Here is a 14979-nt window from a genome sequence, read left to right on the forward strand (position 1 = left end):
TGGAAAAGTGGGCTATATGTTGCCCAGCACATATGTTAATACAGAAGACAGAGGGGGTTTCATTTAATGAGGAGTACCTCATTAGCAGTCCAGAGAGAGGGCTAGAGAACTCCCAGTGATGTGAAATGTGTATAACACACTGGCTAATTATATTAGAGGTGAATTTTGTGGTGTCTCTGGCAGGTAGGCATAACAAATAATTTCTGTGCAAGCTCTGGGAAGTGAGATGGTGGCTGACTGAGAGGTTGTCTCTGAGGGAAAGGTTCACACAAAGTCCAAAGCCAAGGCCAAAGAGAAGGGAGGGAGAAGAGTTCTTACAGGGAGTTGCAAGGATCCAGGAGGTGAATATAAACAAACACTCTCTCTTTACTTTGCTTTAGGCAACAAGCCATTTGGAGTTGGTCATTCTCCTTTGGCCTGTCTTTGGCTTCATGTGTTTAAGTAGTGTCTGGCTGTACTGGTTATGAACCTGTGTTAAGTGGGGACAAACACAAATCTTTCTTTGATTAACTCCACATGGTCGAGTCCTGTGACAGGGCCTGTATTAATTGATGCAACTTTGAGATGTAGGACCCAGATCATGACCCATTTGGGAATGATCTTCAACAACTGGCCAATCCTTTTACCTCTCTGCACAGACTCATTTTAAACACACCCCTTTGCTATTGCTCATTGACCTGCATGTTCTCTTACACTTTCCACCTCTGGACTCTTAGCCAGAATAGCGCATAGATTCTTCTGCCTGCTGGCTGGGCTCTGTAGCAGCCAGAATATCTCCTAGGCTAGGGGATGAAGGACTTCAGAGCAGCCCATATATCTGCTAGAAGCACAAGGAGCCTCCTTATGTTAAGATTCCTTAACAGCTAGGCAAAAAGCAAGATTTCAAAGGCCTTGTATGATAGCAAATGAGCATGCCTCCCCACCCCATCCTAGATAAAAATACCAATACCAGGGGTCTCCCACATTGCAAGTACCTTAACTACTAAGCTACAGGTAATGAAGGAAGTCCTACTTTCTCATTCCCTCCCCCACCCGTATAGCCATTTTGTGTGGAGTTATGAGCCTGTCTGCAGGGCCTGATATGGTAGGTGTGCTCAGAGGCTGCCTATTCCCCCAAGTTTATGAATGGCACTAGGGCTTAGGCACCTGGACCCCTGGAGTGGGGCAGTAGCACCCCTGTTCAGAGGCAGAAACATGGGCACTTTTACTGCAAAAAGTTTAAGCTCCAAGTGAATCTAGGCACTTACAGGGTTAGGTGGCAGCTGAGTGGGGGTTTTGTACATGAATACCAAGGGTGAAGATGCGCACTTGGTGTCCAAGAGTGACAACTGTTGTGCCAACTTGCTTCCTGGTAGGTGGAATGGATTTTCTGTGTGTTAGGCTGTTTTTGGTGTAGGATAGGAGAAGAGAACTATTTAAAAAAAGTATTATGGGTGAGTAATTTTCCTTCTTCTGTCTAGGTATGTGTCACAGTTGGTATGTACTGGTATCTTTTCTCTCTGCTTTTACTTCTAGGTTGCTGGCCTTTCAGTGGAGGGACCATGTCTTGCTCCTATTTTGTATAGTGCCTAGCACAGTGAGGCATCAATCCTAGCCGGGTGTTATCACAATATAAATTATGATTAAAAACAGTAATTTTGTAACAAAATTTATTTTTGCTCTGTAGATACAAATCCCAAACATCAACAAACAAAATTCCAGTGGAAAAATACTAGCCGTTAACAATGAAAACTTATTATTTAATAAATAGAACTTTGGCATTCAAAATTCTAGCTGTAAACCCTACTATAAAAAAATTACAAAAAGAGGCAACAACAGAGCTAAAGGTGAGCCACCCAGTGGCTCCTTTACTTTTTACACTGAATGCATTTTGATTAAGTCATGACAACTCTATTTACACATGAGGTATTCTGGGCGGTTCAAAAACAGAACCCAATTTACATAACTACCAGCCTTTGGGGACTGAGCCAGTACATATGTCAGCTGTGCTTTTAAAAGGTAGCCTCAGCCCCCCCTCCCCACCGATTACCAGTCGTTAATATATACAAAATTATCATTCTGATTAATTTCCCTCTCACTCTTCCTGTACAGAAAAACTGGACTGCTAAAAATCATCTAACTTACAAGATGTAGGCCTAGTACCTATAGCATTTAGTACATATTTCTAGATAGTACGTAAGAGACTCCTTACTATCAAAGCCTAAAACCAAAAGATCCGTAGTTCAAGCAAACAAGGTGCAATAATTATTGACATTCTTCTAGCTCAAGTAAAATTCATTGGGACTATATACATTTACTGTAGGCAACAAAAGGCACAAAGGTATGCAGCAGTGGATTTAATACTGCTGATCAGCTAGTCATATAAAATCCATTTATATAATTGTCAATAGCCACTGTTTTGTTTTCATATTTTAAAAATGTTGGTTGATTGTTTGAATCAATCTAAATATTTCCCCACGCAGCAGAAAAACCTGTTGTATTCCAATTCTATTAAAACAACCAAATTCTAATTCCAGTTATGCCCATGCAACCCCACTTATGTCATTGAGGGTACATGGACATAAGTGAGGGCAAAATTCAGGTGTCAGGTACCTGAAGAGAGATTTCCATCCTTCCTTGCACCCTCTTATCTTTAAAGTAGAAAGCAGGATTATTTTCCCCTCTAACTAAAAGTGGTAAGAAATCTTCAGAAATGAGCAGAGCAAAATAACTTTGGCTCTTACAGCTACACTACTGGCAGTTTTAAAATGTTGCCTGAGTTGGTGGTTACAGCAACCTCAAATTACAGAACCACATCACTACAAACCTACACATCTGAGGCTAAGAATCTAAGTTAAGTTTATACAATTGAGCTGAACTAATTATAAACAGTAAATACATAGCATCTTCTATAGCTTACCCAAAGACAACTCCTTTCTATGCCATTTTCAAAATACATTCTTGAATACAGTAGTTATTTACTGTAAGTATCACTTGAAGGATTGGAGAAATTAGACAAACTGTACAAAATTACTGTACTTGTTTCTCTGAAAGTCCACTAATAGACAAAATGGTACAGTATCCACTCAGACTTTTTTTAGCCCTTGAGATTGTCTCTAAGTTATGGCAAAAAGTTGTCATGACTAAATCAGTTTCAGTAATGCCACTGTTAACATTTGTTAATCAACCATATCAAATTAAATATGTCAAATGAGACCACACACGCTCTACTTTTTAACCAGTTAAACAATCATGCATATCTTACTTAGACAAAGCTTATTCTGTTTGGAGACATCTGTAAATTGATGCATATATAGCAATAGCTCCTACAACAGCAGGCTCAATTCTAAGAAATCAAAGAAAAGGAAAAATACTTATTCTTGTGGGCACTTAATTCTAACCTTATCAGTAATTTGTATCTTTGGCTCATCACATCTGCCATTTCTCTCCCTGCTTTAATTTGACTGAGGCAGATAAACTCAGTGTGTTACTTTAAAAATCAAGTGCTCTTGTATTTTAATGTAAATACAATTGGCGCTCTAATATACCAAAGAGAAAAGATGCAGAATTACAGTATCATTCACAATAGTGCAACTAAAAAAAAATCAAGACTTTCATACTGGGAGAACTTTCTATAATACTTTTGAATCATAGCAACTTCTTTCCAAGGATCTCTAAGTGCTTTATAAACATTAATCAAAACTCCCCGGTGCAGTATCCCCATTTTTGAGATAGGGAAACTGAGGTACAGAGATTAAGTGACCTGCTGAGCATCACACAGGGAGGACCTGGCTCAGATAAAAACAGAATCTGCTGTTCCCTTCTCTAACACTACGCTATCCCTCCAATATGTGCCCACGCGATTTAAAACAGGAATACATTTCCCTTTCATAGGCTGATTTTTTTAAAATGTAAAGATTAGGCTGTTCAGTTGTAAGGATGGAAGACTTAATGCTCCCAAAGTTGCTGCTTCAGTCTGAGTAAATCTGCACTTGAAAAATACTGAGAACCATTAATATAAACACTAAAATAGATTTTCACAGACCTAGGCCAGGTGTAGGGACAGTTTAGCAAGCAAGACCTGTTGAATAAATAAACCCATGTAATAGTTAGTCATTTAAAAATCTTCTGGTCAGTCTTTTCTAAGTTCATAACAATGACATTTAAACACTTTAACACAAAACAGAAAGCTGAAAATGTCAACATTAAAATCAGCAATGTCAATCCACGTTATTCTTAAGCTATTTTTCTGTTTTAAACAAACAGTGAAAATTAAATATAGATAGTCAGAAAAACTGAAAATAGCCATTCCTTTACTACAGTTTGCTGTCTTCCAGCCCACTTTGTCATTGCCCATAAGCTTACTAACAAAAGATATCTAATGCTGTCAGCACTGTACTGTCAGCTGTAATAACTGCACAAGCAAGCTGCAGCTATTTGCTCTCAAAACTTTTTCAATTTTAAATGTGTTTGTAGCCTTTTATGATTATTTCTCATTGTCTGTTTAACATTAATAATGCAGCTTGACAGCCATTTTGGTCAGGTCAGCATTTGAAGGCAGAATTTATTTGCTGTGTTTGTCTCCAGTGAAATAGCGGTATCCTTGTTTTACAATTACCCAGCTAAATTCTGATCACAGAATCTTTTTGCGGGAGTTCTAATATTCTATCTATCCTGCAGGGGCAGTCTTACACTGGATAATGATGTGTTCCTTTATTTTTTAAAAAGTAATCCTTTCCTACAGGACTGGAAAAATCTACAAGTCCTGCACACCACACAAAATGAGAGAGTCTGTGGATAGCATTCTGAGCTTTCAGCACTGAGAGGCAGAAAATATTGTGTATGGGGCCCAGATGCTGCACGGTGCCAACCAGCCTCCTTGACCCACTGGATTTAGGGTGTTCATTACCTTCAGGAGGCCTGCAAGATTGGGCGTTTGATATAGAGGCTGAACACATTTAAAACAGAGGTTGTAGATAGAAAATAACTACAGTACACACACCATGAGATGTCTCCAGTGTCATTTTTTTGGACAGAAAGCCAGTCTTAAGACTTACAGCTGCTGGCTTTCGTGGGTTTGTGTCACACAGTCTTCATATTACTGAAACAAAGTTTTTAAGCAACATGTTAAAAGATGGCGATATGAAGAAGGTTAACATCTAAATCTGATGGGACCACATTCACATACAGAGTTTGTCTGCCTAGACTGTTGCTGGATAAAATAAAAACTCTAATAATTAACAGGATCAGCTGCTAAAACTACCCCTTCTTTCCCTTACCTAATTCACGAGGCAATTATAAAAAGAGCAACCACCTTTTGTTATAGTCTAAGACCACCCCAATTTGCCGTTTCCAACATGATGTGTTTTGCAGAAGCATCTGGCTCCACTGTCCATTTTTTTCTCTATACCTTTGGGTGCTTGAACCTGTCACTCCAGCCTTTCAATTCTGACAGTGCAATTCCAACCGCTGATGAAGGAAAGTAAGTACAGTAGTAACAACAGTGCCTTTTTCTGAGACTTTGCTTTGACTCCAGAAAACAATATAACCATACAAATTGTTTAACTGAGCCACGAGGGAGGAAATAAAATCCTACATCTCTAATGGGAACATTCTTCACAGCTTGGTCCTACATTCAGTAGCTTGGAGAACACAGATTTTATTGAGATCTGTACCACTTCGAATTATGATTTCCCTACCATCCCCCAAATTAATTATGCACAACCCTCAGATCCAGCAGAGACACCCATGTGCAGCTCCTATACAGTATGCAGTCTTCCCACAGGGCTCCTTCATAGAAATGCAAAGATCTGTAACACAGCAGCATTTAATAATGTAGTCATTGCTGTGAGACCAAAATGTTATCATTGGGTAATGCAGTTGTCTCCCATGTCCTGAGCATAACGGTCTGATATTAGAGTCCTCAGTTCATCAATATCCTTCCGTAACTGACACACCTCTGAGAGTTTCTTGGTGAGAGTTTCTGTGCTGTGGTAATTCTCATTCTCTTCAGCTGAACAGCTCATTGCTGTGAAAAACAAGACACAGCTAGAGCTTACCTTGCAACCACATGAAAGCTTACGCATTCATTCACTTCGAAGAGGGCACGTTTGGTTTTTAGTGATACCAGGACAAAAATTGCTTCAATATAATGAAAAGCCATCCACATGCAGTACTTAGTGCACTTAAAACCATACACTATTCAATTTTTGAATCTACTGTAGCTCTTTCAAAGTGGCCATGGAAAACCCTAAAGGCCAGATTGACTCCACAATTTCCGGGGGGGCTCCTGCCAATAGAAAGCATGCTGGGTGGGATGGAGGAGCGGTGGCAGCACGACTTTCTCCCCAGGAGTCTGGGGCACAGCCCAAAAGCAGGTGGACACGGGTCTGGGCAACCTGGTGGAGGGCAATGCATGCAGGATGTATCCTTCCTGTAGCCTGGAATAGCAAGAGTAGGTATCTCAAACAGAGATGCAATTAATGCTCCCCTGGGACCTCACAGAGTAAAACCACCGTTCGGCCAACCCCTTCAAATGCTGCGTAGGTAACAGAAATGAGAACTACACATGTGTCGATTCCTGCCCCAACACTCACTAGTCCATAACCATGGCTGGTCTGCAACAGCTCTCTATTAATGAGAATTAGTGAGGTCCTAGAGTATTTTCTCTAATTTATACCATCTCATGTTGTGATCCTACTGGAGCTCACAAAATCAAGTCAGATTAATAATCAGTTGGGAGATCTCAGTGCAACACCTATTTGCTTCAGGAAGTGGGTTCTATTAGTAGTAAACCTGTGTTACTGAAAGCATCCCTTTTGGAGTCTTGACTGCTTATACTTATTCAAGATCACATGGCACTGTAAAACTTATGTGCATTAATGCCAGTATACTGGCTCATCCGGAAGTATGCTAACATATATAATTTTCTCCACTTCTTCTCCTAACCTGTTGGCTATGTTGTGTGCTATCAAACAGCTGCTGCATTTCACCTTAGAGAAGATGGCACTACTCTATAAAGTGGTTCCTGATTATGATTTGGTCATATCATATACATTTGAAAAGAGTTTTGGGATCTTTGTGGTAAGAAGCACGTGGGGAATTACTACATTTTATCAGGCTGAGTTCTGCCCCTCCTGTATATCTTATAACCTGAAGGACATTAACAGGAAATACTTAATAGCCTGGAATAATAACGGCATGACCAAGAACACTTGAAAAATATAGAAAGAGTGATGTTTAGTTTTCTACATGGTGACCAGAAAGTACAGGTCTCAGCCAGCCCAAACTAGATTCCATTGCTATAGACTGTGGTTTCTCAATGTCAAAGTACAATATAAATATTGTATGATAATATCACTTACATCTGATTCCCAGCAGTAAGGAGAGGTTAGGCTCCTTGCCCTGAGCTCTCTGGGTAAGAATGCTGCATAGTGCTTTCAAGTCAAACAAACAATGAGACATTTCTTTGAACAACTGGTCAGCCACTGGCATCTTTTGAGACACTGGCTGTCTGGACTGTTCCATCTGGCGTATCTGCTCCCTCAAAAAGGCATTCTCTTCCATTAGTCTTTGGTTCTTTGTGAAAATAAAGAAAAAGAAAAGGGCTGTGTCATTTTTGTCATCTAATACTAGCCCACACCAGTTGTAGACATCTCAAAACATTTACCATACAAAAAAGCAGCATATTTTCTGTTTCAAACAGTGAACAATATGAATTAAACTGAATGGACTTAGATAAATGATGGCATTTATTAAATGGCAGATTTAGGGCCTAATCTGATTTTAAAAATTAAAAATAAACCATCCATATCAAAGCTTCCAGGCTAGAACACTCACTCAAAGTGTGAATGGCAATAAATCCCCACCGATTTGTCTGTTTCATTCATTTATCGTGTCTTGTCATTAACTGAAACAGTAAGCTCTTCAGGGCCGGTACTGTCTCTTGACTACATACCTGCAGAGCACCTACCACAGTGGGGCCCTGACTGGGATCTAAAGCCCTACTGCAGTAGAAATATTTTTATCAGGGGTTTCTAATTACTTACTTCAAGCAGAGTTTTATTTAACTGCTGTATATGCCTTTCTTTTTCTTCCATCTCATTTGTCATCTTCTGCATTGTCAGTTTCCCTTGCAAAAGCTTTTCTTCCATAGACTAGATAGAATAAAAACAGGAATAAGTGCCTTAATTCTTGTATCTTGTCAGTTGGGGTATATTGTGGTCCATTGGGATAAATTTTGTTGAGGAACAAGTAAATCCAAACATAACAAGTACAGTAAATCATCTATTTATTTCACCACCTTCCCATCAGCGTTAAAATGACTCGGCATTTAGCGATAGGAACAGCTTCCTCTAGCAGTCAGTTGGGGAGCAAATCTCTGTAGGATACGGACTATTTCTAGTCAGAGAAAATTTTAAGTTATCATGGTAGATTTCTACAGTTATATCAAACCTCAGAGAAAAACCCTTAAAATAAGTTAAGTGTCTTCTTAATAAACACAAATACCTGTGGATTTTAAGTAGGGGAAAATACATGGAGTCTAAAATTACTATTCACTATAATTAATTCCAAGCAGCTATTTCCTTTTTATACGAGGAACGTCTTAACGCCCACTAAGTGTCAATTTTGTGCTAATTTCATTGTCACGAACAAGATGAAGTTCTTTTCACCTTTCTTTTTCCATTTTTAAGACTATGGAGACAACCCCTCCTTAGAGTACTGTCAGAATTTGATGGTAAATTCAGATCGAAGGCCTTTTTTGGCCTTTGATGACCACGCTTGATATGGTGCAGTTACTGTAATTTTTTACAAAATTATTTTTAAAACACCTGAACTGTGCAGTGGGGAGGGGGTTGTGTGTGTGAAAGAATCCTGATTAAACAAGTGGCTGCAAAGTAAAATAATTTAATAGCTTTTGGGTCACTTCAGCTGTCCAAATGATCATCCTAGCAGTTACAAACCAGCAATAACTTTCTATGAACCTATTGCTAATAAATACTCAGCTTCTCAGATTTGATTCCTACATTGACCAAAAAGATCAATACAAATTGGAGGATTGGGCCAAAAGAAATCTGACGAGGTTCAACAAGGATAAGTGCAGGGTCCTGCACTTAGGACGGAAGAATCCAATGCACCGCTACAGATTAGGGACCGAATGGCTAGGCAGCAGTTCTGCGGAAAAGGACCTAGGGTGACAGTGGACAAGAAGCTGGATATGAGTCAACAGCGTGCCCTTGTTGCCAAGAAGGCCAATGGCATTTTGGGATGTATAAGTAGGGGCATAGCCAGCAGATCGAGGGACGTGATCGTTCCCCTCTATTCGACATTGGTGAGGCCTCATCTGGAGTACTGTGTCCAGTTTTGGGCCCCACACTACAAGAAGGATGTGGATAAATTGGAGAGAGTCCAGCGAAGGGCAACAAAAATGATTAGGGGTCTGGAACACATGACTTATGAGGAGAGGCTGAGGGAACTGGGATTGTTTAGTCTGCAGAAGAGAAGAATGAGGAGGGATTTGATAGCTGCTTTCAACTACCTGAGAGGTGGTTCCAGAGAGGATGGTTCTAGACTATTCTCAGTGGTAGAAGAGGACAGGACAAGGAGTAATGGTCTCAAGTTGCAGTGGGGGAGGTTTAGGTTGGATATTAGGAAAAACTTTTTCACTAGGAGGGTGGTGAAACACTGGAATGCGTTGCCTAGGGAGGTGGTAGAATCTCCTTCCTTAGAAGTTTTTAAGGTCAGGCTTGACAAAGCCCTGGCTGGGATGATTTAATTGGGGATTGGTCCTGCTTTGAGCAGGGGGTTGGACTAGATGACCTCCTGAGGTCCCTTCCAACCCTGATATTCTATGATTCTGTGATCAACTCCTCCAGTGGTGCTGAGTCAACGGCTCTTGAGTGTGCTTTAGTGGTCTCACCTCACTGTCTCTTTGACAGCTGAATGCTTAAATAACAATAAATCCATTTTATAAAGCTTCTTAAAGTTGTGGAAAACAGATACAGGACAAATTTCACCCCTAATTGGGTCAAAGTTCTTACAATATCAGCTCATCTGAGACAATGACCTTGATCTCATGAGAAATTCACACCATTGCTTTATTTCCTTTGCCTAGCTTTTATTATATATATATATATATATATATATATATATATATATATATATATATATATATAATCTGACTATAAACATTTGTCAAACTCCATTCATCTAAAACACTTATCTGTACTTATTGTATGTCACTGTGACGTAACATTCCATGTTCTCCTTCTCAAAAATAGGGATAATCCTGCTCTGCACAAATATGTGGAATTTGTTAATGTTTGTATAGTTCTGAAAACGTACATCACTAAATAATATTAATATTTCAGATTAAGTGCACGTGTCATCTTTTGCTGGTGTAGTGGGTTTCTAGTTCCTGCTTACAAAGGTTACTTCTGGGTTCCAAGAGACACCTCCACATACATAGTTCCACTGGGACATATACTGCAATTCAGTATGACCTTAGTTATCTTTGTCAGTATCATGCAGACTTATTTCACCACTTGATGATTTCCCTTATCTATGTTTATATGCTTTGCAGGATTATTTGGCTCAAATCCAGAAAGAGAAGCAGTCAAACTGCCTCACTCAGAATATTAATAAAGCTGAGCTACTGCTTATATAAACTCCTAAGGCTCTAAACCACAGACTCTTGCAAAGCTTCAAAAAGGGGGATTTTTTTCATGTTGGTAATGTTATTGCTCTCAAAGCCCAGTGATATGCTCTCGCAGTGCACCCAAAGGTTCCTTTATAGCCTTTGATCAGCACATTAATATGTAAAACCTGTTGCCAGTTCCAATTATTTGATGTCAATCCACTCCTAGCTTGCTCAAAATACAGTAGGAGCATACGTGGCAATGCTGCATACTTCTTCACTGGTGGAACTATTTTGATTTAACCTTTCCAGGCCAGTGGAACTCAAGGTCGTGTTGCAAGAATTAAAATGGGTTCTCCATAGATTACTGCTTACTACACAATGCTAGCCCATGTACGGAATGGCATTGGCTCAGAAGAATATTTTCTTATGTGGACTCCTGGAAAAGTCCTGTAAAATGTAATAGAGAATCACTTCTCTCTCAGAGAATTCTAAGAAGATGGTTAAAAAAAAAGTAAGATTAATCGTTCTTTATTAAGTTCTATAGTTCAATTTCAATAGGAACCTTATGGTTTCATCCCAATTCTCTAATAGTTTTTCTTGAGGATATGAAGAACTCAAGGAGAAGAAGAGCAATAACTGAAGCAGCCATGGCAAATTGTGCTGAATTGTTCCAAACTGTACAGTGCTTTTGGGGCACAGAAAAATGCCCATGAAGTTTTAGGATAAACTAATTCCTTTTTGACTGAATATGAAATTACTCTGAGAGTTGCATTCAAAGGCTAATGCACTAACCCACTGCCCATTTGACTCCCAATAGCATAGAGCTTTTCCAAATGCATTAACCTGAAAGTAATGAAGAATGGTGCTGCTGCTTCCCTATTCTGACACACCAGAACCAAATACACAGGATTTGTCTTCCCTATTACATTTTGACTTCTAAAAGGTGAATAAGAGAATTTACTCAGTGGTGTGCTAAATCACCATGTAGAGCAGAGGTGCGCAAACTGTCCTGCCCGGCCTTTGAGCTCCCGGTCAGGGAGGCTAGCCCCCGGCCCCTCCCCCGCTGTCCTCCCTCCCCCACAGCCTCAGCTTGCTATGCGCCAGCGCTCTGGCCCTCCGCTCCTGCCAGGGAGCACGGTGGCGTGAATGCGAGCTCCTGCTGCTCTGGGCAGCATAGTAAGGGGGTGGGGAGCGGGGGAGTTTAAGGGGCAGGGAGTTCCGGGGGGCAGTCAGGGGGCCGTTGGATGGGGCGGGGCTGTCAGGGGACAAGGAGCGGGGGAGTTGGAGGTTCTGAGGGGGGCAGGAAGTGGGAGGGGGTGGGGGCCAGGCTGTTTGGGGAGGCACAGCCTTCCCTACCCGGCCCTCCATGGAGTTTCGCAACCCCGATGTGGCCCTCGGGCCAAAAAGTTTGCCCACCCCTGATGTAGACCCCCCAGATATTGTTCATTTATATCAACTAAAAGAGGTTTTTACATTCAACAAGAAAAGGAGTACTTGTGGCACCTTAGAGACTAACCAATTTATTTGAGCATGAGCTTTCGTGAGCTACAGCTCACTTCATCGGGAAGCGAGCTGTAGCTCACGAAAGCTTATGCTCAAATAAATTGGTTAGTCTCTAAGGTGCCACCAGTACTCCTTTTCTTTTTGCAAAGACAGAGTAACACGGCTGTTACTCTGAAACCTTACATTCAACAATCACACTGAATGTACATTTACATTCTTTGTTTTATGTTCATCCCATCTATGCACATTACAAGTTTGTTTGTTTTTTTTAAAAAAGACATGTTCAAAGGTACTATTAAGTTTTCCCATTTGATTTTCAAAATTCTCTCTGTCATTGTGTCTTATGTATAACTGTAGTCACACTCCATCAGTGAATAGTCTGGAAATAATTTCACATACAATTCTATATTACACTGAATCACATGTTTCAGAGTAGCAGCCGTGTTAGTCTGTATCCGCAAAAAGAAAAGGGGTCCTTGTGGCACCTCAAATAAATCTGTTAGTCTCTAAGGTGCCACAAGGACTCCTTTTCTTTTTACTGAATCATATGTATGTCATCAGCTCATGAGTCACTGGCATTTGCCAGGGATCACTAAAATTGGAAACTTGTATTAATTATTAATCCTACCTTGGGTAGAAGCTTCATGTCTAAGTGCCCACTCACATACAAGCCCACTGGCTTACCATCCCGGACACACAGTACTATAGGTTTTCCCTTCCCCTCTCGCTGTGTGATTTACTTTATACATTTTCTATATGAAGCTAAAATTCAGTTGTGTTAATCCCATCAGTCATGATACACAAATAGCTCCAACAATAGAAACGCCAGATATGCGTTAGATAACAAGTGCCCTGTACAATCTGGCTTTTCTATCCTTCTTAATTTTTATTTTTTCCTAAAGAAAATGTTAGTTCTGTGACAATCTAATTTAATCATTTGAACCGGAATTTTAAAAAAGCAACTGCCATCTACATTTTCTATTTTTGAAGATGTTCGGCACACAAAACAACATCTCAAAAGTAACCAAGACATTACTCTCTCACAATAAAAAAAAAAAAAAAAAAAAAAAAAGGGAAGATCAAAACCATTACAAATAAACAGGAAATTAAAATGGTCACAAATTGTTGTTTGGAGCAGGATTTGTTTTGATTTCAGCTGATACTTCTAGGAGGCAAATATCAAAAATAATATTTGAGGGGCTACTTTTTAAAGAAAATACTGAACTGAAAATACACGTATAAAGCATAATTTTAAATTGTGGATGAACTCACTGAGTAAATAAGTAAAATTCAAAAAGGTATTATTAGTCTGGTTTTTGCTTAACCACATTCTGTGCTTCCTGGTTCTGGAAAGAAATCCTCCTTCTTCTAGTGATGTTAACAATTCACCTGCAATTTCCTTTAAACTCCCAGCGGGAGCAGGAGACAGGAGAACAAGTGCTACATAATGACTGATGAGGTCAGAGGTCAAGTAAATATGGACTGATGGAACCCTGGTCGCCAGGAACAATCACTGAAACCTTCTTCTCCACCCCCACAAAAATATCAAGATGGCAGGGGAGGGGAGAAGGAAAAAGAAAAAAACAGTCCTGCCAAGATATGTGGGTTACTCAGCTGTGAAGTCAACAAGCCTGAAATTGCTGATTCCCCTTTGGAGCGGCCTAGGACTCCCTATTCTGGAACAGGCTGGGGAGGAACGGGGCTGGTGAAACAGCCATATTTCTTCTCTCCCTTCCTCTCTCAACAGAAGCACAAAATGACAATGGAGGAGCACACAAGGCATCAGGCAGGTCTACAGAGGGGAATCTGGGTGCTCTGGGGGGGCTGACTCCATAGAGAAATAGGCTAGAGAGCTTCTCAGCTTCTAAAGTTCAATTTTTGTGCTTTTGGGGGTGGTCTGCTGGGCCTTGATCCAAAACCCACTGAAATCAATTGAAAGCCTCCCATTTGCAGCAGGCCATTAGTGCTTACCACCTGGTCCCTAAGGCTCACTGTGGATCTTTCTGGGGGGTGTTTATGGATCTCCCTGGATGCAAGTGCTGGTGCTCTGTATCTAGGAGTCTTCTAATGGGAAGAGACAGTATTATTTGGGTTGCCACCAAATGGGGCACTGAAGAGCTGCTTACAGGAAACTGGAAGCAGACGCGATTCAGGGGCAAGCACCTCTCTTACAAACAGGAAGACAAGAAAGAGATCCTAATTTAAAAATAGAGAAGTTTTAAAGGAGAGAGCAAGATCCCTGGTCACACAGAGTCCTCTTTGCACTGCTCTGGGAGTAAAAAGGCAACTTAAAGCTGCCCTAAATAGACAGCTGAGGATTCCCCAGGCATGCCAAATCCTTTGTTGGCATAGAGCTGGCGTAGCTAGTTCTCCACCATCCCTTTCCAGGACCCCCAAACCAGGAGTATGTATGGAGCATGCTGCAATCTGGCTGTCCCCGCTGTTGTTGGCCCTGAGGGTGTGCTGACGGGTACCCCATTGCACCTGAGATCCTGGTCCTCATACCTAGATTGGTTTTAAACTCATTATGACCCTCAATTATTTTCTAAGGGTGAAAGTTTTCTACATTGCACACCCAGTACTTATGCAGCAGGTAACTGAAACTGACAGCATCTTCAGCGACATTATGGAGATAAGAAGCCAGACTCTCCTTTCATATAAAACCAAGTTTTGCCTGCGTAACTCCACTGCCTTCAGTGGAGTCAGACCTGACTTATGATGGTGTGAGAACAGAACCAGCCTGTCAACTACAGCTGACAGAACGCTGGGCACAAGTGTCAGGTATGCAAGCTTTCCTTTTTCCACCTCTTAACTGTACGAGCATCCTGTGCTGAAGATACTGTTTAAAAATAGGTTGT

The 14979-nt window shown here is 40.6% G+C and overlaps 1 protein-coding gene across 3 annotated transcripts in view; it reads right to left on the reverse strand.

The window, feature by feature from the left end:
- CEP85L (centrosomal protein 85L) overlaps positions 1–14979 on the reverse strand; it is a 274922-nt gene that overhangs the window by 19306 nt on the left and 240637 nt on the right. For 2 of the 3 annotated variants that reach the window (XM_075126660.1, XM_048844692.2), the window contains exons 11-13: positions 8028–8135; positions 7344–7557; positions 1636–6007 (exon numbers count right to left, since the gene is read on the reverse strand). In XM_075126660.1, coding sequence (XP_074982761.1) covers positions 5844–6007; positions 7344–7557; positions 8028–8135 — 486 coding nt within the window. In that variant the 3' untranslated portion in view covers positions 1636–5843. Of the gene's footprint in view, positions 1–1635; positions 6008–7343; positions 7558–8027; positions 8136–14979 lie in introns of those variants that run through there. The other variant, XM_048844693.2, reaches the window with a different exon arrangement.

This window comes from Caretta caretta, chromosome 3 (genome assembly GCF_965140235.1).
Source record: "Caretta caretta isolate rCarCar2 chromosome 3, rCarCar1.hap1, whole genome shotgun sequence".
NCBI lineage: Eukaryota > Metazoa > Chordata > Testudines > Cheloniidae > Caretta > Caretta caretta.